The sequence below is a fragment of the Amaranthus tricolor genome, chromosome 10, assembly GCF_026212465.1.
Source record: "Amaranthus tricolor cultivar Red isolate AtriRed21 chromosome 10, ASM2621246v1, whole genome shotgun sequence".
Classification (NCBI taxonomy): Eukaryota; Viridiplantae; Streptophyta; class Magnoliopsida; order Caryophyllales; family Amaranthaceae; genus Amaranthus; species Amaranthus tricolor.
In genome coordinates, this window is record NC_080056.1 from 2,617,826 (window position 1) to 2,644,809 (window position 26,984).

General features: G+C 30.1%; 3 protein-coding genes across 3 annotated transcripts; 1 reads left to right on the top strand and 2 right to left on the bottom strand.

The window, feature by feature from the left end:
• The first annotated feature begins 4,417 nt into the window (after window positions 1-4,417).
• On the top strand, window positions 4,418-7,067 carry LOC130826292 (FT-interacting protein 1). The gene has a single exon (XM_057691901.1). It carries the CDS (start codon window positions 4,524-4,526, stop codon window positions 6,897-6,899), a length of 2,376 nt encoding a protein of 791 aa, XP_057547884.1. The 5' UTR covers window positions 4,418-4,523; the 3' UTR covers window positions 6,900-7,067.
• Window positions 7,068-8,070: 1,003 nt separating this feature from the next.
• Window positions 8,071-10,438, bottom strand: LOC130826293 (60S ribosomal protein L6-like). The gene is made up of 4 exons (XM_057691903.1): window positions 10,087-10,438; window positions 9,810-9,916; window positions 8,457-8,638; window positions 8,071-8,365 (listed from the first exon to the last, which is right to left on the bottom strand). Exons 1-4 carry the CDS (start codon window positions 10,332-10,334, stop codon window positions 8,210-8,212), a joined length of 693 nt encoding a protein of 230 aa, XP_057547886.1. The 5' UTR covers window positions 10,335-10,438; the 3' UTR covers window positions 8,071-8,209.
• Window positions 10,439-11,680: 1,242 nt separating this feature from the next.
• Window positions 11,681-26,939, bottom strand: LOC130826294 (bZIP transcription factor TGA10). The gene is made up of 11 exons (XM_057691904.1): window positions 26,442-26,939; window positions 25,944-26,068; window positions 25,276-25,394; window positions 24,664-24,813; window positions 24,463-24,531; window positions 23,993-24,052; window positions 23,710-23,787; window positions 23,282-23,357; window positions 22,545-22,816; window positions 18,654-18,893; window positions 11,681-11,999 (listed from the first exon to the last, which is right to left on the bottom strand). The coding sequence occupies exons 1-11, from the start codon at window positions 26,771-26,773 to the stop codon at window positions 11,850-11,852; spliced, it is 1,671 nt and encodes a 556-aa protein (XP_057547887.1). The 5' UTR covers window positions 26,774-26,939; the 3' UTR covers window positions 11,681-11,849.
• Between the last annotated feature and the right edge of the window lie 45 nt (window positions 26,940-26,984).

Sequence of the window (26,984 nt, forward strand, 5' to 3'; positions counted from 1 at the left end):
ATAGAGATAATAAATTATACGAATGAAATTAAAAGAGATTTTAAATTGTATGAATGAGATTAAAAGAAATAGTAGATTATTATCGAAAAATAAAAAATAATGCAAAATGAGTGGGAAAGACTAAAATGACAGTAGATGCAAAACAAGTGGCACGAAGTCGTATTTACTTCATCGAGTCTTACGAATTTGCTCTACTTTTTTTTTAGGTATGTCCCATCCAATTTGCCTTGCTTTTTTTTTGATCAAGATTTATTTTTTTTTAAGTTTGTCGACGTATTTAAATAACTTTTTTTACCTCATTCATACGTTTTTTACACCCTTTTAAAATAACGATTTACTCACTCTTTTTAGTTATCCATGGTCGGGGAAATTTGATGGAAAAAAGAGTAGTTGCCTTTTATGCATAAGTTGATCTTGTTGAGAACTCTTATCTTATTTGTTACTATGTATTTTTTTTGTTTTGTCAAATTTGTTCAATAGGTAATTAATGGAAAAAAAGAGAACGTTAGGTAAAAGTGATATTTTATGAAAATGTGGGAGAAATATGAATATATGATAAATTAGTAGATTAAATTTGTGAAGGAGAATTAAAGAAGAAATGTCAATTACAACTAAAATTTTAAATGGAGAAAAATTTGGTAAAACGGACTAAAGCAAATGACAAATTTCTTGTGACATTACATTTTGATTTTTGCAAGTTTGTTTTTTAAAATCATGACATCACGTATTGGTTCGTCATTTTATTCACATGTTCTAAATTTTTCGTCTTATTCTATGTAAAGTTTAAAAAATTAATAACAAACTTGTTCATCTGATATTTATCAGATATTGCAATCGAATTCGATTTAAATCGACTTTAAAAACAAATTTTTTAATTATGTAAAAATTAATATAAAAATAAGACTCGATTTTAAACTAATCTAAAATATTTTTTTAAAATTAATTGGATAGTTATACTTCAACTTGTTGCAATTTCGGAAAAAAAATTGTTACTCCATATTATCCATAAAGAACAAACCTTAAAATATGTGGTGTCTACTAAACTCTAGATAACCCATGGAAGATTGTTAGAATTAGTCAAGAAGTGGACAAAAGTGATGGCCAAGCAGATGCGCAATGTAGCCTACGTAAATACGTCACGGTTTACAAGTCAGAATTGGAAAATGTGAAAGGAAAATTAAAAAAAATAATAATAAAATGAATTTTGGATAACTTTAATTTCAAAAATAAATGTTTTTATCTTCGAGTCTAAGGTTAAGTTAGTTTGCAGTTACTAACAGCGAACAAAAAAAATTGGTCAAAAAAGTCAAAATTATTTATTCACAGTTAATAACTGCGAACAAAAGGGAGACAATGTCATAACAATAGAAGGGACAAACAAATTAAAAACATGTTTGTTTGCGGTTAGTAACTACAAACAAACATAATTTTCATTTTTTGTCTCTTCTAACGGTATGGCATTGTCTCTCTTTTGTTCGCAGTTATTAACAACGAACAAACAATTTTGACTTTTTTTGACCAATTTTTTTATTCGCTGTTAGTAACTGTAAACTAACCTAACCTTAGGCTTGGACATAAAGATATTATTTTTAAAATTAAGTTTAACCGAATCTCAATTATGTTTATTTTTGTTAATTTTACTTATTTGTTTCACATTTTCTCAGAATAGACTCACAATGGGTCCAAGTCCAAAACTTAATCCACTTTTCATGCCCCATGACCCATGGGCTTTTAATAGACCAGCCCACATATAATTGGGTAGTTTTACATAAATTCTCCTTTAAACCATGAAATTTAAATTGATTAAATAGTCTAATATAATTAATTATCACATATATTTTCGTCCGTAAATACTTATTTTAGTTCCTTAAGAAGTTCTCACTTTCTATTTTAGATTGTTTTATTTGTTTCCCACAAAAATCTTTTCATTTATATCATAAATTTTGAACAAAACTAACTTTGCCCATCCTTATTTTAATACTTCCTCCGTTTCATTATATTTGTACTGATAGTGATATTTTCACATACAGTATGTAATAATCGGGTGTGAGTATTTCATAACGGAGGAAGTATTTAATACTAGTTATAGTCCCTATATATTTTCCACTTACTTTATTTTAATATTTTTATATTCCTTATGGTCTCACGAGTTTCCCACTAACTTTACAAAAATATTTTTATTAGTTGTGGTCCTTATATTTTATTCTACTAACTTTCTTTTAATATTTTTTTAATTTTTAATATTTATGGTTCCCACTTTTCCTCTATCAAATTCATTATTCAATAAAATAATATTTCCATTTTCGAAAAGATTTTATTTTTCTTAATTTCTATAAACATTCCTTATAAGAACTTCATTAAGGAACGGAGAAAGTAATATTTAACACGTCAATTGTAAAAATTAATCAAATTTATCTCACCATAAAATGATCTTATGTAAAAGTTGTTTGGAGTTTTATACTTTTATTATCCCGAAATCTTACCCTTCAATATAGGCCTAATTAAGTTAACCAGAAATGTATCTATCAACAACCTTGTCCATCTTCAAACACTTGCTCTCTAGTATCTATCACAAATTACTTGGTTAATTCAGAAATTAGGATCAAAATTAATTGCTTCATAAAACAATAATTTTATTCATGCATATATCACATTATCTTTTATTTAGGCTTAATTGATATTACTATTCTATAGGATTGTAGTTATGTCATTTGAAGGACGTTTTTTTCATATCTTAATCTTCTTTAAAAGGTCCGAATTTAAGAATTCTGAGTTAGTTTAGTGATGGAGTGCTTTTGCATTTACTTTTATAGCGAAGTGTTCGATTTTTACCGCTTATAGAAAGATAATAATTTAATGTCTTAAGTTAGCAAAAAAAAATAGTTTTATTTATGCTAACTAAGACACACTAAAATTTAGAGCTAAGACTTATCAATTGGCAATATAGCAATGTGTGATAAGTCACAAGTCACAACTCACAACTCACAAGTAGTGGCTCTATGGTCCTGTCAGCCATGTGATTTTAATTTTATAACTCACTTTCTTTGAAATAAAAAACCCATGTAATATAAAAATTTTACAACATTCTTTCAAAATGGGTTTTTGACACTGATGCTGGAAATGATAATTGAGAGTATTGAGTAAGAAAACATGACATAATGAAAATTATTTAAATTTTGTATTCTAAACTAAGTAAAATACTTTTATTTTGTTATATTAAGTTAAAAAGTAAAATTATTTTAGAAAAAATTAGTTATTATCAATGCTTCTTATCGTGGATTAGTAGGCAATGCTCCACACAAGTGGACTCACAGGATAATTATGTGACGAATTGTCACATACTAACATATTCTACATGAATAAGCTAGGCGGCAATTGAAGTAAAGCCATAAAAGCCTTGGAACAACCAGGAAGTTTACTACTAGAGCGAGTTGATCAAGAAATAGATGAGTCAAGCAGAAGCTATAGAAAAAGCTTAAACTTTAACACAAAAATCTGGTTAGATCACTGTAAGAATAAAGTAGCAGAAGAGAATAAAGATTTTAGTAGAAGAAAAGCATCTTTTTCAGCTAAGTTGTCCTGCATTATCTTCACTGCCTGCTATACTTAAGCCTACAATTATCAGGAAAATCCAAGATACTAGTATATTTTGAAACGAACACTTATTTTTGCATGTGTACTGAACCAATTCAGCTGCCGTTTTAATAGGTTTTAATCAAATAACTCGAATCGTGGTCTAGACAGACCCGAATCTAGATTCTCTTCTGCCTACAAAACCTTTTTTCATGTTGAAATAGTGGAAGGAAACCAAGAGAGGAAGCCATAAAGATAACATATATACATTCATAAAGGTTAAAAAAATAGGAAATTATATACACAAAAATAAATTTCCCACATATTTATGCCAAATATTTTGTGCATATACTAATCATGTTCAAATTTTTTTCGCCACACGGTAGTGTCGAGAAACTAACTTAGCCAAAAGTTTAAATCGATAGTTAAAAGCATCATAATATGTTACAAATCTATCATGCCTCATACAAGAGTCTTTTGGGGTAAAAATGAGAATGTAACATAGGTGTCATCATACCTGACAATAACAATCCCACTAGAAATAAGAGGTATTTTGTCACATTGACTTCTGATATCACATTTGGTTACAGTTCATAATTCATAGAAATGCCTATAAATAAACAAAGTTAAGCTTTATATCATTTGAAACAACTAAACCCTTTTTCTTGACCTCAATAAACCATTCCTTTGTAGGACTTTTCTGTAAATAATTGTGCATTTCTTTTGTAATAAAGGGACTTTTTGATATTCCTAAAGGACCATAGGCTTGGAAAAGCAGTGGAAAGGGAATATATGCCTGTTAGTAGATTCTAACAAAGTAGTGTAAAAATGAGTAGTTAATCATATTCTAGCTTAGCATATAATCTCTTACACACATTGTTCTGTTTGTTCTGTTTGTGTTCTATGAAAATTCTGTTTTTCCAATACATCACAGAAACTAAAATTTAAGCATGGCAGACAAAAAAGGCGCACCTCCAAACCCAGATGATTTTAAGTTAAAAGACACGAAGCCCCAACTAGGGGAACGATGGCCTCATGGAGGAGTTCGAGGTGGGCATGGATGGATACGCGGGGATAGGACTTCGAGTACTTATGACCTTGTGGAGCAGATGAACTACTTGTATGTTCATGTAGTGCGGGCCAAAGATCTCCCGGTTAACCCTGTAACCGGGGGATGTGATCCTTATGTTGAAGTCAAGTTGGGGAACTATAAGGGAAAAACGAAGCATTTCGAGAACAAGATTAACCCCGAGTGGAAACAAGTCTTCGCGTTTACGAAGGAGAAGATACAATCGACTGTACTTGAAGTCTATGTTAGAGACCGAGAGATGGTTGGGCGAGATGATTATCTTGGCAAGGTGGTGTTCGACCTAAATGAAGTGCCTACGAGGGTTCCTCCCGACAGTCCTCTGGCCCCACAATGGTATAGGCTAGAGGATCGTCGAGGGGAGGTGAAGACGAGAGGAGAGGTCATGGTTGCGGTTTGGATGGGGACACAAGCTGACGAAGCGTTCCCTGAAGCTTGGCATACTGATGCTGCATCAGTAGTGTCAGGAGAAGGTGTTTATAATATCAGGTCCAAGGTTTATGTTTCTCCCAAGTTATGGTATCTTAGAGTAAATGTTATAGAAGCACAAGATGTCGAGCCAAACGATAAAACTCAAGTACCGCAGGCGTTTGTCAAGGCTCAACTCGGAAGCCAGATACTTAAAACAAAGTTGTGTCCTGTTAAAACCACCAACCCTCTATGGAATGAAGATCTTGTTTTTGTAGTAGCCGAGCCCTTCGAGGAGATGTTGGTTCTAGAATTGGTGAACAAAGCCCCATCGAAGGAAGAGCTAGTAGGCAAGATAAGTTTGCCTTTGAACATCTTTGAGAGGCGGCTAGACCACAAAGCGGTTCACTCTCGTTGGTTTAATCTCGAGAGATTTGGGTTTGGGGCGTTGGAGGGTGATAGGAGGAATGAGCTCAAATTCTCGACAAGGATTCACTTGAGGGTTTGTCTTGAAGGGGGTTACCATGTGCTTGATGAATCAACAATGTATATTAGTGATACGAGGCCAACTGCACGACAGTTGTGGAAACAACCGATGGGAATACTCGAGGTGGGAATCTTGAGTGCTCAAGGGCTTCAAGTTATGAAGAAAAAGGAAGGCCAAAATAATACGGATGCATATTGTGTCGCTAAGTACGGACAAAAATGGGTTCGAACAAGAACCATCATCAAGAGCTTCAACCCTAAATGGAACGAGCAATACTTGTGGGAGGTCTACGATCCTTGCACTGTCATCACCATAAGCGTTTTTGACAACAACCATCTCGAAGGAAATGATAAAACCACAAAAGATCCAAAGATTGGGAAGATAAGAATCCGACTATCCACCCTAGAAACAGACCGGATTTACACCCACTCCTACCCTCTCCTTGTCCTTCAACCCTCCGGAGTTAAAAAGATGGGAGAGCTCCAACTAGCAGTTCGATTCACTTGCTTATCATTCTCAAACATGATATATCAATACTCACATCACTTGCTCCCAAAAATGCATTATGTCCATCCATTCTCTATTAACCAATTAGATAACTTAAGATACCAAGCCATGAACATTGTAGCTGTAAGGCTTGGAAGAGCAGAACCGCCTCTTAGACGAGAGGTTATCGAATACATGCTAGATGTCGACTCCCACATATGGAGCATGAGAAAAAGCAAGGCTAATTTCTTACGGATAGTGTCAGTTTTCTCTGGGATGATCTCGATGAGCAAGTGGTTAGGAGAAGTTTGCAAATGGAAGAATCCTGTTACATCGGTCCTAGTTCACATTCTCTACTTCATCCTAATTTGCTACCCTGAGCTCATCCTCCCAACCGTGTTCCTCTACATGTTTCTTATTGGTATATGGAACTATCGATACAGGCCAAGACACCCGCCACACATGGATACTAAACTTTCAAGGGCAGATGGAGTCCCCCCAGATGAGCTTGATGAGGAGTTCGATACTTTTCCAACAACAAAGTCATCCGATTTAGTTCGATTGAGATACGATAGGCTACGTAGCATAGCAGGACGGATACAAACGGTGCTAGGAGATATTGCAACTCAAGGAGAAAGATTTCAGGCATTACTAAGTTGGAGAGATCCTAGAGCAACCTGCCTTTTCACATTCTTTTGCCTAATTGCAGCAATTTTACTCTATGTGACACCTTTTCGGCTGCTGGCTATCTTTGCAGGCTTGTACTTCTTTCGACATCCTCGATTCAGAAGCAAGATGCCTACGGTCCCGAACAATTTCTTCAGGCGATTGCCTTCTCGGGCTGATAGTTTGCTCTAAGCTAGACTAACACCTTTACAACATATTTTGGCTTGTGTTTTAAAGATCATCTCCTGGTTTTTCTTTTATTGTTCCTTATGTGTTCCCTTCCTCCAAATTATTGGTTAATGTATCATTTGGCAATTTTTTTTGCAATCAACTTTGTACTTCCCTAATCTTTTACAAAAATTGTAGAGAATATCTAAATATGTTGCAGTTGGCAAACAAATATGAAAACATGCATCAAAAATATGGTGATATGATAATTGATACGACACATAAAATTATTTGCTTTTAGAAGTAATTTAGTGTTTTTTCTTTTAGAGGTAATTTGCATAGTAAGCTAAACGACGTCAACAAAAATGCCAACGTTTTAAACCTCAAAGATTAGAATTGGCTACAACAACCAATATATTTGTTCCAATGGTAGTCCATATTAATTCTTTAACATTTATTTTTTAAGCCTTGATCTTCATATTTTTTTTTACTCATGTTCTTCATAGTAAGCTAGACCTTTTTTTTTTAAGATTATCGATCCTATTAACTTATTGAGCCTCTCTCCTTTTGTAATTGCAACAAAAAAAGTAGGCACAAAAAATAAGAATGTGTTCAAGGACAATTGAATTGTGTGGATATTAGTATGATCAATGGCTAATATACCGCATGAGCAATAAAGCAAAAGAGAAAACCATAAACAACTCGACATCAATTTGATTAAAACTCGACTCAAGCTCACTCAAATCGGTCAAAACTCAACTAAAATTCGACTCAAGTGAGACTCATCGACTTGAGATGGTAACAGATCAAGTCAAGAAAAAATTCAACCAAATCGACTAGCAACCCCAAGACATTCTAAGCTAACCTTCCTTGATCTTGTAGAATATAACCTTAGAAATATGCAACAAAAGCACTTTGTAATGTCTTGGATGTGAAAATGGCTTCAATTTGTAACAAATAAAAACCAAATGACAATGGCTTCAATGTCTGCCAGCAGCCTACCATTTCTCTGCTTGAACATGAACTTTGATGGACAATATTATTACCATCCCATCGTACTAGGACTCAACTCGCATCACATTACGATGCGATTTCAAAAATTATAATTTACCACATTGTCAAAGAAGTATAAACAAAGCAAAACAAAAAAAAAACATTCAGATCACAGTTGTTGGATAAATTTGCTGGCAAAATTTGAAGGATAACATAAGAGTGATATAATATAAAAATTCTTGGATACGCGTATCATGATAACAAACAAAATCGATAAACACAAAAGGCTTCAATAACAAGGTGCAATAACTGATAAATAGTTCACTTTCTAAATAACTCTTCTAAAAGACAAGCTCATGGGGTTTCATGCCTGACTTCAATGAAAACCTTGAACCCAAATAGGCCTTCAAGTCAGGAACAGCTTCAATGTTCTTCGTCAATGGAGCATCAACAGCCTTCTGTGACTCTTTCTTCTCCGATGGAAGTTCCTTCTTCTCCTGCATTACCATTCATATTGAATGATGAGACTACATAGAACATTTGCTGTATAACTGAACTAAAGTAGACAAAGCAAGTTTAAGTTCTAACCTCTTTCTCGGCCTCAAAGAACTCTCCTTCACCCTTCTTTTTCTTTTGCTCAACTTGTTTGGCAAAGAATTTGTCGTCGATGTTTGATACATCGACTCCAGCAACATCAACCTTTGTAGAGGTAGCAATAACATATGCTTGGTTGACACGTCTGAGAGGGACACCATTGATCTTAAAGGGACCTAATTAAAACAGAAGAAGTTGTCAACTGGAAATTTCCAAATCACATATATTTGCAAAAACCTTGTGAAGTATCCCAATAAACGAACAATATATAATGTAGCTGCAAAGCCAATGTCTCATGAACTACAAATATTGTCTGGTGTAGAAGAGAAAACCTTGTGAAGTATCCCAAAGCATAAGCATTAATGAAAAGTTAATAAAACTGCAAAAAAAAAAAAAAAAAAAAACACAATATAGCTGCGGATATATGTAAAGTGGTAGTCTCATTTTAGAAACTAAGAAACATGGGAAGTGCCTTCACACAATCAGAGCAAGTGGGAAATGCTGAAACAAAAACATCGCTTTCAGTCTTCATTACCAACAAAACTTCCCATTCCTTCCCCCAAAGTAAGCACTTAAACGGGTTGATGAAGCAAAACTCAAATGAGCAGGAAGTAAATATGTGCTTTTGCTAGAATTCAAAGCTTTATGATCTAAACTCAACAATACATTCAGAAAAGGTCAAAAAGAGGGCTTCAAAGTAGTTTACATATTGCCATTTTATTGCTTTAAGTTACATTGACAGTAATTCACCGGCAATTTCACAATGTTAATAGATTTCAATACTTCTCCGAAAATGTTCAACTCTCTGAGTCCTGTCATATTCTTCCCACAAAACCATACTATGCAACAGCGTCAGACCTCTTCCCTCCTTCCAGGCATGCATCCCGGAAGTAACATGTCATCATGTATTAAAAATGGCAAACTTCACCTATCTTCATATATAAAATTATACTTCTTATAAGTCTTTTCACTTTAAGGAAGTACTACACTAATGAAAAGAACACAGTTCCAAAAATTACACATCAATACTAATTCATATACAGCTTAAAATATGACCCAAATGCAAATTCTTACTCCAATTTTCAACCCCGAGTTTAAACATTTCTCTTCAATGAATGTATAATAGAAGTACGTGTTAAACCAATATAATACCAACTAAAACCAGACAAATTAAATTACTTGCAAAACATTCATACATAGCTCAAGCCAATATTTTTTACACATCAAAACAAGGTAATAATTTTAAATGTAAATCAAACATCAATTTTAGTATCAATTAATCATTCAAATCCATCATTTATAAATACAATTAAAAGAATTAGAACTGCATAAGAAAAAGAATCACACCAGTAATTAGAAGCAATCCAGAAGAAAGCTGCTTCAAGAAAACAACACGCTTTCCCATGAATCTCCCAGCCAACAGAATCAACACTGTTCCCGGTGTAATGCTTGCCCTGTATACATTGATCCCGCAAACAAATTACAATCCAATTGTCAAAAAAAAAAAAGAAAAACGACATTCCAAATTCATACAATACAATATACATTCATCCAACAAAACAAATTACGTAGGATTCTACAAAACCCTAAAAAACATTCCCACAACTAAAGTTAGAATTAAGACCTGAGCTTGGTGGGTTTTGGTTTGCGCTTGTTAATCAATGGCTTCTTGACATCATCCGCAGGGTAAAACTTCGCAGGCTTCTCAACGGGAGCAGCATCAACAGCCTTTGGTGGGTGAGTGGGGAAAACGCCGCCGTTTTTGGCTTTAATTGCCCAGAGACCCCTTTTGTGGTACATCTTGGATCGGCTATATTTGCCAATTCCCCTAACAAGATCTGGGTTTCTACTGGTTTTCCTGGGTTTCGCCATTATTGCAGACGGCAGATTTTCCAAGCTTTGTTTCTAGGGTTTGTGTGAACTGTGAAGTGAGGGGAAGAGGATATAAACCCTAGAAATGGCCCTTTTTATCGTGCCATTTGCCGGGAGAAAATTGACTCGGGGTTTCAGTATCTTGGGCCTTATAGTAGAATGAGGTTCTAAGCCCATTGAATATTTGGCTCACCTACTGCTCACTCATTTGTTCAAGCTTTGTATTAACACAAATTAACGTGAGAGACGGTCTCTTTGTGAGACCATCTATAATTAGGCTAGTCTATTATATATTTTTTAAAATATTGTAAGTAGGCATTAAAAATAATGTAAGTAGGCATTTTAAGGTATTGTGAGTAGGCATTAAAGATAATGTAATAGACATTAAGTTTTAATGGGTTGGACTTGAGAGACGTCTCTCAAAGAGACGGTCTCTCAAGAGACTAGTTGTTGTATTAAAACACAAATTATCGTATGAGATAGTTTCACTATGAGACACATTCTACATATGTGTTAAATAGTTTATCTAATACATATTATATAAACTATTTAAAACTCCTTGTTTGAAGTCGTATCACCGAGAGACGGTCTCTCACAAGATTGTCTCTATTAAAAAATTGGATTTACAACAGAATATTAGTTGTACCAAACATGAATAATTTGTAATGTTATACTATTCCGTCCCTTTAAATTTATTTATTTAAATATTTTAATTAAATAGGATAATTTCTTCACGCTTTAGGTTACAAAATGTTGCTCATATAAACAAATTTAAATGTTGGATGCTTGTATTGAACATCATACCTACAAATGTTTCATAATTTTCTAATTTTGCTATGTTGTGTGAGTTCTTGTTTAATTTACACGTTGTGTATTATAATTAAATTTTTATTTAGTTATTGTGTGAACTTTATTTTCTATCTAATTTTTTTATTAATCTATGGTAGTTACCCTCACTCATTATAAATTGTTGCAAACCCATGAAAGACAACACGTATCCGTTTTCAATCTGAAAGTGAATAGGCAAACCCATGAAAGGGATTAGACAAAAAGAAACAAGAGAAAGAGAAATATAGCGTGTAATTAATTTTTTAGTGTGAACATAATTAATAAAACACGTGTTTAATTATGATCAATCATATCATGTCTAATCCAACATACTAATTGACGAGATAAGCTTCGTCAAAAGAGAGTGTGTAAGACTTTGTCTAGAGTTTGATGCTACTCTATCTAACCATCGTCGATACGTATACTAAATATGTTTATACACATTTTTAGATATTTGTAAGGCGATCACAAAAAGTAATAATAAAAATATATTCTTAGAAATTAATATACCTCGATTACTTTAAAGACATTGAAGCATATATTATATTAATTAGCTAATTTAATTATTAAAAAAAAGGAGATTATCAAAGTGGGAAATAATTTGTCAAAGTACGTTTGCATGATTTATCCTATTACTAGCAAGCTAAATATCTAGCTAGCTTCATTTGGGGATGTTGTTCAAGCTATCTATTCTTGGCGTGGCCTAGCCATCCACATGGAGCTCAGTGCTCGGAGACGGTGGAAGTATTCGGCGATCGTCAGAAAACACCTTGCCGCCTGCCGTGTCGTTAGGATTTGATGTAGTCGATGAAGTGTTTGGTGCCTTAGACTGTCTGCCTGAAAATTATGACAAAAATTATTTTTCATTCCATGTTATTATAATTATCAAGGGCAATTTATGTCCGGGCTAAACTAGTATATGGCCCTGTCTTTGATTAGAAATATTATTAATATTGAAGTATGTAAAATATATAAATATAACACTGAATGATGATGGTTGACTTGATTCAAGCAGAAATGAAAAGGTAAATGTTCAACACACTTTATATTAGTATTTTAAATTCATCTCTAAATTTAGCAGAAAACATAGCATTTATATTCCAAAGAGTTGCCACTTTTTTTTTCTTGTAGTTCACAATCAAAAAAATTGTACTTAATTTGTCGTAGACAAATTTTCAAATGAGAAGGTCTCACAGTGAGATCATCACTATCAGGTTCGTCTAATATATATTTACAATTTCATAACGATCACTTACCTTAGAGTAATCACTAACAATCTTAAATGACCAATTATAACCTTAAAGTAGAGTCTTAAAGTGATTATTTACAATTTTAAAAATAGACTAATTATAAGGTCAGTCTCATGGTGAGATGGTCTTATACGAAGATTGTTGATATATAGTATTATTATAATTTACAATTAGTATAATGGGTTAATTTTGGAGGGACTTTTTACTTACATTTTGATTTGATTTATTTATTTTCTTGTCCTTGCAAGTATTATTGAATATTTTAAGTTAGGTGGTGCAATGACACCCATATGCCTCTTAAGTCGGCCATTGCCTATGTTAGTACTTAGTATTTAGACTTTTCTCTTAACATGTGCAAATAGAAGTATCTAAAATGTCAACCAAGTCATAATCTCACGTGTGTATATAACATATATATATATATATATATATATATATATATATATATATATATATATATATATATATATATATATATATATATATATATTTGACACTAATATTCTTAAACAATTATCCTCAAACTTAAGATAAAAGAGATTGAATTATCCATATAAATGTGAACTGGACTCTAAAGAAGAATATTTGATTACTTGTAATCAAAGGTTGTATGAAAAAGACTTGTAAAATAACAATAGCGGTAAATCTATTCACGGTCTCCCATCAATAAAAAGATTAACGGTCACTCTTTAGTAAGTGATATTAAATGGTGGTAATGTGAACGATTTATAGTGTAAAATTTCAATAAAAGTTCCATATCTTTCTCATGTTAACGAAATTTTGATCACAATTTTTTTTTTTTATATATATCCATTACCACCTAATACCATATCTCCGTTGGTAACGCATTGGAATAAATTTTATGAAGAAAATAATTAAAGTTGGACAAGCATAGCCATTAAGGTAGACAAGAGATTTTTCAACTAAAATTACACTAGTTTTTCATTCTCATTATCACCATTTATTAACATATACCAAACTAGCGTAAAGGTAATTAGTTGAAAATATGAATGAACTAACATGATTTCTTTAGACTTTTATGGTGAAATAGTAATGGAAACATAAGGCGAACATTTAGGGTCGCTTTTGGGTGAGAATAGGACTAATCAACTTTTACGGGTCTAATTGTTGTGATAATCGTGTTTAGAATTGATATCATGAACTTAGTTGATATCTATTAAAAACTACGTTTTTGAATATGGTTTAGCAATCCCAACAAGACTATAACTACACATGTATACTGATAGGTACATATATATCCTTTTTAGTTTGCATTATTTTTCATTTTAGTTTATTTTATTATATTTGTAAATTGTTTTGACAATAATCTTACTTTTTTACTTTTAATCTCAGCTACAAATTTATTTTTCTCTTCATTTTAATCACTCACTAATCATTTACTTATTTTTTATTTTATTTTCTAACTTAATTTTTTTTCTATTAAATTTCATGTACTCTTGCAAGAAGTCTAATGTAAGAGGGAAAGAGGAGTGTTTGAATTAACTTTGTCTTTTACAATAGTGCTAATCCAAAGTCTTAAGTTGAACAGGAGAAATCTAGCTAGTGTTCTTTTATCATTCGTTCTAGCATGATAAAGCTTATTCTAATAATTTTAGTTACTTACTCCTAGTTATGTTGAAAAGTATTTTAATTGGAAATTTTTTTTATTCGAAAATAAGCTAGAGAATTTCTGTAGGTAAGAAGGAAGAAAGATTTGATCTTCTTATAGTTGATTAATTAGAATTAAAATATAGTTGATTAATTAGAATTAAAATTTTGTTATAAGGGTGAATGAAAAATCCTTCGGTTAATATACTAACTTATAATTTTCAAATATAAGTAAATTACCAATGAACTACAAGGTCTATACATAAAAAAGATATATAATTAAGGAAAAATTACCGAGAATAATATAACCTTTTGTTAATTTTTCTACAATAATACCAACTATTCATTAACCATGAATAATACCAACTTTGGGGGTATTTTCTTAGAATCATACAAACTTTAGTTTATTAACTAATTTACCAATTTTTTTTGTCTTATAATCACTTATAGATTTTTAACATGTTATGGATTTTCTAGGAAAACACCCCTTTAAGTTGGTATTATTCATGGTTAATCAATAGTTGATATTATTGTAGAGAAATTAACAAAAAGTTGTATTATTCACGTTAATTTTTCCTATAATTAATTAATTGTTATTAATTGATTTGTGAATTTATGATAAGCATAAAATATCAAACATGGGTAATTATAATCAACCCCAATGATGGTTACTTATCATCATCATTAATTATAAACCATAATTCATAAATTCTTACATGAAATAGTATAAAAATTAAGTAGACAAAGAATAAGGATAAAGGATGGTAAATAGAAAGAGAAAGGAGAATAGAAAATAGATTGAAAAGGGCATGTGAGAAAGAGAGAATAATGAGAGTGGAATGGGCAAAGGAGTCTGGTAAGTCAAGCGGTTATGACTCTGACATCATAATGTTATGGGCCTAAAGAGATCTCCCGATGTTGATATTTTTATTGGGGCCACATTCTCTTTCCGTCCATATGCTTTCCAACTTCCTATTTCAAGGTCCATTAATACTTGGGTGCCCCACTTTTTCCATTACACCTTAATCAACATGTTTTATATGAGATGATCAACATAAGACAACTTTATATAGTTAGCCTATTTCTCTAATTAATCAATTTATAATTATAAGTGATCACTTTAATGTTATAAATGATCAGTGTAGGACTATAAAAAGGGATCATTTTAAAATTGTATGTGATCATTGATCACTTTAATGTTATAAATGATCAGTTTAAGATAATAACTATACATTAGGTCAATTTAATAGAAATTATCTCAACATAAAACTGTTTCATTTGAAAATTTGTGTTTATTAGTCAATGCAAAATCACATTTAAACGTATTATTACTATGACACATTTTTAAATTTTGCTATAATATATTTAACGTATTTGCTTTGAATATTAAGATACTCGTTATTTGGATTTGGACTATGGACTTGTCTTACAATACCACAATCTCATACAAAATTTGCTTCTTAATTAAACGGTTTTTGAATTGGATGTTTATGATTTTTGAGGGTATATTATAAATGTTATTATGAAACTCTAATAATGTAATAATTTAATCAGAAAAATTTTCTTCAGAATGTAAAAAATCAATTTTATTTCATAAGTTTAGCAACTTAGAAATTTTCATAATAAAAAATATGCTTATTAGTATTATCACGATATAACAAGCTAGGTGTATCAAAGATTTATTATAAATTTTTTATTTATTTTATTTAAAATCACTATAAGATACAATGATTTAAAAAAAAAATTATCAGAAAAAGTTATTATATGTGATTTAAATTAGGATAAACTATGTACATTTTTATGAGTAATTATACCTAAAATAATCGCCATTATTCTTACCATACCTCAAAACGCAATGCTTGATGCCACTCAAATGCACTAAAATCGGCCACTAGTTCAAGTACATAAGCTAAAGGCCAACTTTCTAATCCAATATGTACTTGTCTAGCTAACTTACTATATTTTCTCTACAACATCACTTTTCCAACTTAGCTTTGTAAAGGCTTTTTAGGTTGCTTATTGTATATAACTCTCCTACAACCATAGGAGAGAAATGTGTTCACAGCAATGCACTACTACGTGCATGCTCAATTATTCTCACTCTACTAACAATTAATTCCAATAAAAAAACAATCACATATATTTTTTTCCAAATTACAAAGCAAGTATCACTATCCAAGAAAAATTTCGAGTTGATTTACATTTAGTCTCGCGCTTCTTTTAGCCTATAACCGATCTAATAAGTTTTTCTCTTCCAATTATTCAAAATAATGCTTCTATTTTCGAGACCTTTCTCTTACTCGGAAAAATAATAATAATAAAAATAACTATATACACAAAAAATTAAGGTATATATATACATATATATATATATATATATATATATATATATATATATATATATATTTGATATTTTAATTTTATCAAATAAATAATCTCTATTTTTAATCATCCTAGTACACATATATATATAAGATAAATAATATCTATTTTTAATCATCCTAATTCCTAATTAAAAGTGCCTCTATACTATCAATATTCATCACACTAATTAATTCTACATTTATGTTTATTTTAGCAATTATGATAGTCAAAAAAGTCAAAATGACCAATTTTTCTTGTTCAAACAAAGGACATGAGGCAGTTAATTTTTGGTGGTTTTCTTTTGCTGAAATGTCTTTTTTCTTCTTGAAGTAATTAATGTTGGTTAGTCATATATATATATATATATATATATATATATATATAAGTAATGAACACAAAAAAGTTTTCCTATCTCTTACTAGAAAATTCTTCTATGTGGTCTTTATTCCTTTTAAATTCTTCTAGATACTCAAGTAATAAATTTATAAAGATCAACCTATAACAAAAAAATCTATGACATAAGTTATATGTACTCAGATTAAATTGAGAAAAAGTAAAATAAGCTACTTAAATTTAAAAATTGAACTTTACCACAAAAATACATGCAATTTAACCTTGCTAATTCAAAGATAATATTAACATATAGTCGAATAAAATTTTGTTGCTTAATTGAGATAAAATTCAAAAAAGTTTTAAAACTAAACATCATTTTTGAAATCCAATCGATCTAAAAAATTTTGATTATTTTAAATTCAAAGTGTTAAATTTTGAACCATGTCTTATAATTCGTATTAATAAACTTAATTCGGAAATAATCTCTTTGTTAATTTTATTACGAACAAGAGTAAAGTTGCGTATATCTGACTGTTTAAATACCACCCTAAATGCTGGTGGAAGTCTGCCACTCAATGAAACTAGGATAATGTATTGTATATATGTGTAATCAACTTAACTATTTAATTGTTGATTATCATCAAATTAGAACTAACTAATCAACAAAGCCAATAATCTTCTAACAAGTGGTTCTTAAACTATAAAAATAGTAGTTGAAACACTTAAAAAATAATCAACCAATTTGCAATAATTAAAAATTTTAAGTTAAAGGAAGTTGGTATAAGAAGCCACGTCTCACTACCTGTCATTATGCTTATGTCTTGTTCTAACCATAACATTAGGGATTTTTTTATTTTTCTTTTTTCCTAAAATTGAGAGGTCCATTTATAAAAAAATAAAATTATAGAAAGACATATGTCCTTTTAGGAACCCTTTTAATACTCCAATAATGATGAGTTAGGCCCTCGTAGTAGGTTATCTGATTGTAGTAGGTTTTCCAACCCATAGCTTCACCTGATTCTTTACTTCCCATCTATTGGTCCCACTCAAATTTTTATTATTTTCTTTTTGTTAAAATTTTTAAAATGTTGCCTTTAATTTAAGGGTATGGTCCTTCTCAATATTCTTGTATGCATGCAAGCTATACGTGCTTGAACTTGCTTAGTTTATATATAGTCGGGATTATTTTTAAAATATTAATATTTAATTGTTATATGCATGCAAGTTATATGTATAGATGAGTATTCAACCTATATTACGTCTTAGATTCACCAACCTTGTTATATGTATGGCTTCTAAATTCTATTTAACAAACTATGACTCCTTGGCGTATCAACTAATACCTATTAGCTAACAGATCATTGTATCAACAAATCATCGACTATTAACTATCAGTCATTTATCAAACACCTCTTAACTAGTCTTTTATTAGTATTATGACTTTTTTTTTAAAATATATCACCATCTAACTTACAATGCGACTTTTTTATCCATTTTTTTCAACACATTAAAACAAAGCTTATTATGATTTTCAACTATTTTATCCTAGTAGTAAACTCCATCAAACTACTACTCATCTAATATCTAATAAAATTAAAATAATAGAATTGTTTTCTATTTTTCCTAAAAAGCTATCTAGTAGACTACCTAGAGCACTAATATGTCTAGCTAGGGAATTTCTAAGGCAAAAGGCGAGAGAGGATAAATTCTTCTTTTAGGTGTTAGGAGTCGATATTAATTAATCTCTATCACAAGAATATAAGAAAAAGTTCTCATTTATTGAATTAACCCGTGATTTTCATAAGTACTTACATATCTTCATGTAATAAAAGACACTAAAATATGCATGCATGTTAAGCATAACAATTATCGAATAATTAGTAAAGTACTCCTAGCATATAATTAATTAATAAAAAATAATTAAAAATGAACGTACCTGTCTAACAAAATTTTCCATGGTAGAAAGCTTGTTCATAGCAAGAGCCATTTGACCCATGTAATTGTTCATGTTTGGAGGGCAACTCAAAGAGTCTGAGGCGATCACGTCGGATAAAGATTGTTGGAGTGCATCCAATCCTTGGGAAAGTGCATCTTCTGCTTCTTGTGTTGATTGTTGCAATCCACATATGCCCATCAATTGTTGATCACTCAATGGCTCGATTTGGTGTAATATTATCTATATTTACATATTTACATTTTACTTATCATTCTTTATTTATTTGAAGAAATAAATAAAAAAAATAAAAAAAAGCTAAGTTCAATAATATTATATTGTTAGGCTATCACTAATTTTGAAAAAAATTACTAATAGAGTCTCTTATAAACATTGTATTTCATTTTGATCGTAAGCACGTAAATTAAGTCATGTGTTGTATTATTCAGAGACAAAATTTAGGTCAAAAGTTGAGAAGGGCAAAGATTTAGATTATAGACTTTAAAGTTGGGTTAAAAATGAGGGGGCATCGAATGTTTATACTCGTGAATGTTTGGTACAAAATATTAAATTTAACACTAAGTCAACTTTTGTTTTATGATATTTATTGGAATCATAATACATATGAAATATATAATATTCAGAGAAAAAGTCAAGGGGGCCCCTTTTATGTATGTTTTACTGTTGGCACCAGCCATACAAAAAGTAAGTGTATGTTCGTATTTTGAGACCGGCCTTTATTTCTATACAAGTATTTATCCGTCACACTTATTCAAATGATCCCTAACACCAACCCTAGGTTAGCCATAATTGAGCAACACATTACAATTACACTATCCTAAATCTAAAAATCTAATGCAATAACATGTACACTTCTATATATATGTGATGATGTTAGAGATTTGGTAAAAATAAATAACTAAAAACCAAAAAATTAAATAATTAATAATGATCCAAAAATTTATGAATATAGGAGGAAGAAAGAGAAAATTAGAGGGTAGGGAAGTAGTAAGAGCCGTGCAAGCATTGCCCATATATATTTTCATACCTTCCATGTAGAGGGCATGTATTATAAGAAGAAGTAACAGACATTGCTTTAGGTTTGAACCAGAACATCACCTCATTTTAAGTTTATTAATAGAAACCTTCTTAAAGATTCCTTTCTTCATTTATTTTCATACCCTTACATGAGATCTTCTTCTCCACACTTACACTCTTTAACTCAAAGACAAATTGTACTCCTAACTCCATGCAGTCTTACCTTCTAATTTCTATCCCATTTTCTAATGTTAAGACTCTCTCCATCTCGTTGATATTGCTACATTTTACTCTTGCTATATTTTACTCTGTTCGTTGAAGTTTGTTATATACTTTTATTTTTTACTATGACTTATATTCTGATACCGTTTCTCAATTACCACTTGGCTACCACTTGTTTGGTCGTCAATGACGACTGAATGACTATCATTTTACTGCTACCACGGTTTCTAGCGACTAAACGCATTTAGGGTACATATTTTTAATTCTCAGTCTTTATAAACAATATATTTATACTTGTTGCATATGTAACAAAGGGGAACAACTTCCTTTGTCTCTAAGAATTGTCAAATTTTTCGTTTTAGTTTGTCATTTTAATTTTTTAACATGTCTATATCTAAATAGCGTCCCCATCAATTTTTTTAATTCTTATCCACTTTATATTTTCTATTTTTCTAACTGCTTATAATCATATCCACACAATTTAGTGGTCATTATTAAATTTGTAATATTTATGTCAATTATTAGTGAAAATAGAATATCATCCCACTCTTCTTGATCTAAAGTTAACCCCACAAGAAAAAAAGTAACAACAAGGTTGGCGTACGTGCATGAAAGTGCACAAAATATAGAGTACTCCTTTATAAGATAGTGAATATTATGTGAACTTCACTAGGGTTTTCTATTAGAATATCAGTTCCTTTATATATCAAATATAGAGAGACACCTTAAGCATGAGACCAGGAAAGTTTTGGAAATGTCCTACATGGTTGATGAATAAAATCTTAAAATTAGGAAGTCTTAAATATTAAATAATATTTCTATATTTAAGTATGTTAAAATAAAACAAGAGATAGAAGATTTTAATGTGAAGTAATGATAGAGGATCTTAAGTATTAACAGAGGGTCTGAAAGGGAAGAATGACTACAACTCGTGCCCATAAAGAAGAATGCGATTAAGGAGTTCCTTTGTTCGAGAAAGATCCATAGATTTATCTTAAAAAAACTATTTTAGTATATACCTATCTTAAAAGGTACGAAAATAATATGTTTTTCACTTGACAAGTACAATCATTAGAAAATATTTGCTACTTTTAAATTGGTGCATATTAAAATAGTATGGACTAATTTTATATAAGACTTTTGCTTTAAATTTTATTTGAAATAAGTTAAAAAAAAAAAAACCTATTGAAACCTAAAAGTGTATTTTTTTGAACTTCGAAATACTACGTCAATCAATGATTTAGAAGTGTTTTAACTCAATTAAGTCAAATCATTAATTAAAAGCTATATTGAACATGCCCTAAATAGATTATTTTAAAGTTAAGTTAGGATCGAGTTTAAATGGATTACCAACCTTATCCTAAATTAATAGTATTATACCATTGAATAATACTCAAAGTAGAATGGGTCAAAATTTTAAAACAATATTTTACACTTTTTCTAAAAAAACATCATTTATTATATAGTTTTAAATAAAATTGAAGGATAAATAATTACTTAAGTTTGAATTTTATATATAGAATGATTATATATTTATGGTTACTTGCTAGCCAATTAATTATCTTATTTATGAGTTCTTTTCACGGGGTTATATATATATATATATATATATATATATATATATATATATATATATATATATATATATATATATATATTAAGATGACAAAAACTAGTTCATTACCAATAATGTAGCTAATAATTTAACAAAATTTTTATTCACACATTATTGTAAATTCAAAAAGTTAATTTTTAAACTTATTATCACAAAAAAGTGTTTTTAACAAGTAGTATTAATTAAGGTTATAATAATTTGTACTATGATAGGACGATAATTGAAATAAAAATTCAAACCTTACTAACTTGTTTAGAACGTCATATATAATACCTCTATTCTATGATTTTTTCAAGCTAGAATTATTAATAACATAATTAAATTTTAACCACTTAAATAAACTCTTAATTAAGACCATCATCATTAATATATCCTAGAACTCAAATGAGAGGTGGTCAAGAACTAACTAGGTTATTTAATTAGACCATGAGACCAAAAGTACGAGATTAGGCGATGGTGAATCTTGATGTATATTTTGACACAATTTCTTATATGCTCCATCAAAACTTGAAAGGGTAAAAAAGGCATTGTCCCTTTAAATGTTTTCCCAAACATACAATAGCACATTTAAAAATTATGTGATTATAGTTGACTTGGGCGGTTTTGTATTATTGTGGTTTTCTATTTTTTTGGTTTTTTATCTTTAAAGTTATATTATTATATATGTTTAATAAAAAATAAAAATCTTATCGACGCGTGAGTATTTTAAGCTAGAAGTATGGATGCAATATAGAACGTGCTTTTCACCTGATGCTGAATATCCTATTTTAAATGAGGGTTGGTTGAGATTCGAACTTGTGACTTCTTGTCACGTTGGCTCTTGATACCATGTCAAGAAACTAACTCAACTAAAAGCTAGCTTAAGTTAATGATTAAGATGTCAAGATATGTTATATACTCTAACGTGATAATTTTGAAAAATGACAACTAAAAGTAAAAACCATTTTTTTGCCTTCTAATTTTGATTTTAGGTTAAAAAAATAAAAACTGAAAACAAAAAACAATAACAATCTGTGTACCTTAATTAGTTCGGAAGGGCGAAAACCACCCATCCACATGAAGCAACGCTCAGCAGGCGTCTTCCACATGCCCGAAACAAGGTGAAAAACGTCTGATTTTGCTACCATTCCCTTTAGATTCATAACAATATCATAATGCGCCAAGCAATTATCCACGTAAATCTTTAGCTCATTTTCCGGTATATGTTCTTGCACTGCTGCTCTCAGCTCGCACGTCAACCTGTGGTGTTCCTCCAGCCATCTTGTGTATTCTAAGTCAAATACCGCTGCATCTACACATTTTTTAAATAAAAAATTAATAATAATAATAATAATAATAATAATTCATCGAGTCGAGGGACTCTTTGGCCGCACTCTCCTTTTTAAGTATGAGTTGTTGTCTTCATTTCCTCCTCAGACCCTGATCATAATTTTTTATGGACGAGACGAGATATACTCGAATCAAAAGGTTATGTTGGTCTCAACTTGTTACTCGACTCCCTACCAATTTCTTATAAAGTTTCCTTAATGAAATGAAATACGTTTATAATAATAATAATAATAATAATAATAATAATAAATAATAAATAATAAATGAAGAATAATTGATTCGTACCGTTTGGTGATGACTAATTAAACTAAAGAGTTGAATTTACCAATTAATAAGTACGAGTTGTCAAACATTAACATATTTGCAACTAGGCATTATATTTAATATTTATGTACTCAACTTACTTATATGACCAAAATTGTATTACCTGAGCTTATGTTGGAAACTCCAACCGGTATTCCTTGATCACCACCACCGCCTAAACCGCCTCCGAAAAATATCCCCTACGTAACATTTGAAATATTAAAAATATTTTAGAGTCTGATTCGACGAAAAATATTTTTTACAATAAGCGTTTTCTCATGAAAAATTTTAGAAAAATTGATTTTTCTTTCACTTTTGGAGAAAAATATTTGAAATTTTTTTAAAATGTCTTTCTAATAAAATGTTGTTTCCTAGATCAAACACCTTTTAATATAATATTCAAATTGATAATGATTATTATTGAATAGTTTATTGTAAATAGTTATTTCCCTTGTCTTTTTAAATATATTACACAATATTTAAAAAGTTGCCATTTTATTTTACGTAATGTAACAAATTTAAAATAACAAAATACGTAATTGTATAACTCACTTGTGCTCGAGCTCGTTGAAGTTCTTGCTCTAATTGAGCAAGTCTTATCCTACTTGATTCTAATTGTTGAACATAAGCCTGCATATTTTGAAAGTTTACCAAATTCAAAGAATTAAAAACTAAACAAAAAATTAATTAATAGTGGTTAGTATAAAACATATAAATATGCTAATTGTACTAATTGAATAAGAAAGCTTAACCAACAATGACTAATTGAATATATAGTAAAAAGCCTAAATGCATTTTAAATATTAGATATATAAACAAATGACATTGACTAAACCTTTTTTCTAAGCCTGCTTTTCCTAGCTGCCTCTCTATTCTGAGCCAGTCTTCTCAGTGTCTGCTTACAAGCAATATCCAAACAAAGTACACATTTAAAATTGTTATTATTAGTTGAATAATTAAGATTAATGAAAAAAAATTAAATACCCACTTTTCATCATTGTCATATATCTCATTCATAGAAATTAAGATTAGTATTTGTAAAAAATAAAAAATAGTAATAAAGTATAAACATATCATATGACTGCAACTATTAGCTCTGATACCATTAAAGAACAATCTTAATCAAAGTTTTAAGCTAATAGTCATAGTCTCATGATATGTTTTGTATCAAATGTGATAAAGAGGTTACGGTCAGTAAAACTCTAAACTCGAAAAAAGAAAAATCTCTTTCATTATAATAATGTAATAATTATGATTATGACTCCTTTATGAAAAAAAAATATATTAATCGAAATGAATAACGACCTTAGGGTCGGGTGTTTTCGGGCCTTCTTGCTCAGAACTTGATGTTGGACCTTTGCGGTTTCCTTCACGCTGCTCCCCCATCAATTTTTTTAAAACAAATCAACACATTTTTAGTTTTAATAATCCTCATTTCATTTTCATCTTGATAATATAAAAAGATTCTAGTATCAATTAATTATTATAACAAAATTAACAACTTACTTTGATTGGCTTGGATTGTTCAGCTGGTAAATCATTTTTCAATTTATTCTTGTTATTGTTATTACTATTGTTGTTGTTTGACAACTCGATCGGTGGCGGCTGCTCAGATGGCCGTGATTGACCTCCGCCCTGTACTCCACCAGTCTTCGCCTATTAAAAAATAACATTATCAACAACAAACTTACTCAAACCAAATTTTTTTAAAGACTATGTAGAATCCTAAAATTTGAGCCCGTGATCGAACATGTTGTATATATTCAAAATTCCTATATGTAAGCTGATAAACTAAAGGAAATATTGACATTAATAATCCATCTTTTGCTCCTCCGTTGTGAATAACTCCACCTTTAGATTATTTTTTAATAATTCAATAATTGCCCTAAGTCGCCGTGAATAATTCAACATTTATCTTAATTTGCTAGCAATATATCCTATTATTACTTATTAATGTTAGATTAATAGAAAATAATCTAAAAATAAAATTATTCATAACAAGTAGATAAAAAATTGTATTATTAATGTCAGTTTTTCCTAAACTAAAATAATTCATCATTTTCTTTGAATATGCTACACAACATCTAAATAACTCTCATTTCAATTTGAATTGTTAACCTTAGTAGAAGGCTCAACATGCATAGGTTGAGATGGGAAAATATTAAGTGTGGGCGGTCTCATTCCTCCTCCTGCTCCACCACCTCCTGGTGACGATGTTGAAGATGAATTATGATTCTCTGCACAAATCCCAATAAATCAAAATCAAAATCAATCAATATTCAATCATACAATCAATCAAAAGCATTTAAATTCCCCATGGTAATAATCATGAGAAATAGGCTAGAGAAAAACATGTGACAAAGCTAGCTAGGTACTCTAGGGTTACTTTTTTGTTCAACTCAATTTACTACATAATGTAATATTTATTAAATTAAAATGGAAGAATAATAATTGAAATAAAGATGACTTACCTTTGATAAATAAGGCAATAAAAAAAAAATGATACTAATAAAAAAAGTAGGCATGCATTTTAAGTTCATCTGAATTCTGACAAATTATACTTAGAAAAAAAGTAAAATTATTTTCAGATAAAGTTTTGATTTTTCTATTTAAAATAAAAAATGTTAATAGATGATTTGGTCAAAGAAGAAAAAAGTACAGAAGATTTTTTGATCAGAATTATTTCTGATCATGCTTTTAGTATGACCCAATCACATCCTACAGAAGAATCTTCTTTAATTTAATCATCCCAATTTATTTCTTAAAAAAGAAAAAAAAAAACTTACGTCGTAATTGTTCATGATCAGTTTGTCCATCAAGGTATAGAAAAAGAGCTTGATCTAGCTCTCCTAAATCATATGCTCCTGTTGTATTATTACTTGTATTACTATTATTTTCTTTTCCGGATCCCCTATTATAATAAACAAAAAAACAACACAAAAATGAGCTCAAATAATTATCATATTGGTATTTCCAGCTCATAACTTTTAGCGCAACGAGTGAGACTAATAAATTTATTATCGAATTTGTACACAATAAAACTCGCATAAGAGAAGAGTTGGCTGATTTTAAAACCAATTGATAATATCTCTAATTCTTCAATGTGGGATCACATGTGGATTACTTTTAAAAAGGATTAGATGACTACAGATTATACCCTTATTAAAAAAATAAAAACACTGCTGCTAGCCAGTGAAACCCTCGACTCGAGAAATCAGCTCAAACATATATTATTATATATATGAAAAAATTGAAATGAAAAAAAGTATGTAAATTGGAATTACATGAAGTTATTCCCAGGAAGGGAAGAGGATGATGGAGAAGATTGCATCATACTAAAAGAAATATTCTGCTGATGTTGTTGTTGTTGTTGATGATGAAGGAGAGAGAATTGTTGTAATTCTAATGAAGTAATTATATTATCATTATTATTATGATTATCAGTATTATGATTATAATTATGACTATGATTGTGATTCGAGGTGGTTGAAATAAAAGGATGAACAAAAGAAGTAGAAGTAGAAGTATGTTTGTTCATATTATGAGAAATTTGAGGAGGATTATTTTGTGAAGGAGAAGGAGATGATTCTATGGACGAAGCTTTAAGGAAACCCATGGAGGAAAATATTAAAAGAGAAAGAGAGAAAGAAAGAGGCGGTTATAATTGGAAAGAGTGATAGAGAGGATAATTGGGAAAAAAGTTGGGATTGAATTCAATGCTATAAAATTAAATTAATTTTAATATAAAAGGACAATTTTCTTCTCTTTTGTTTATTTCTTCTTTGTAATTTATTTCTTAGGGTAGTTTGTTATACAAGTAGGTTTTG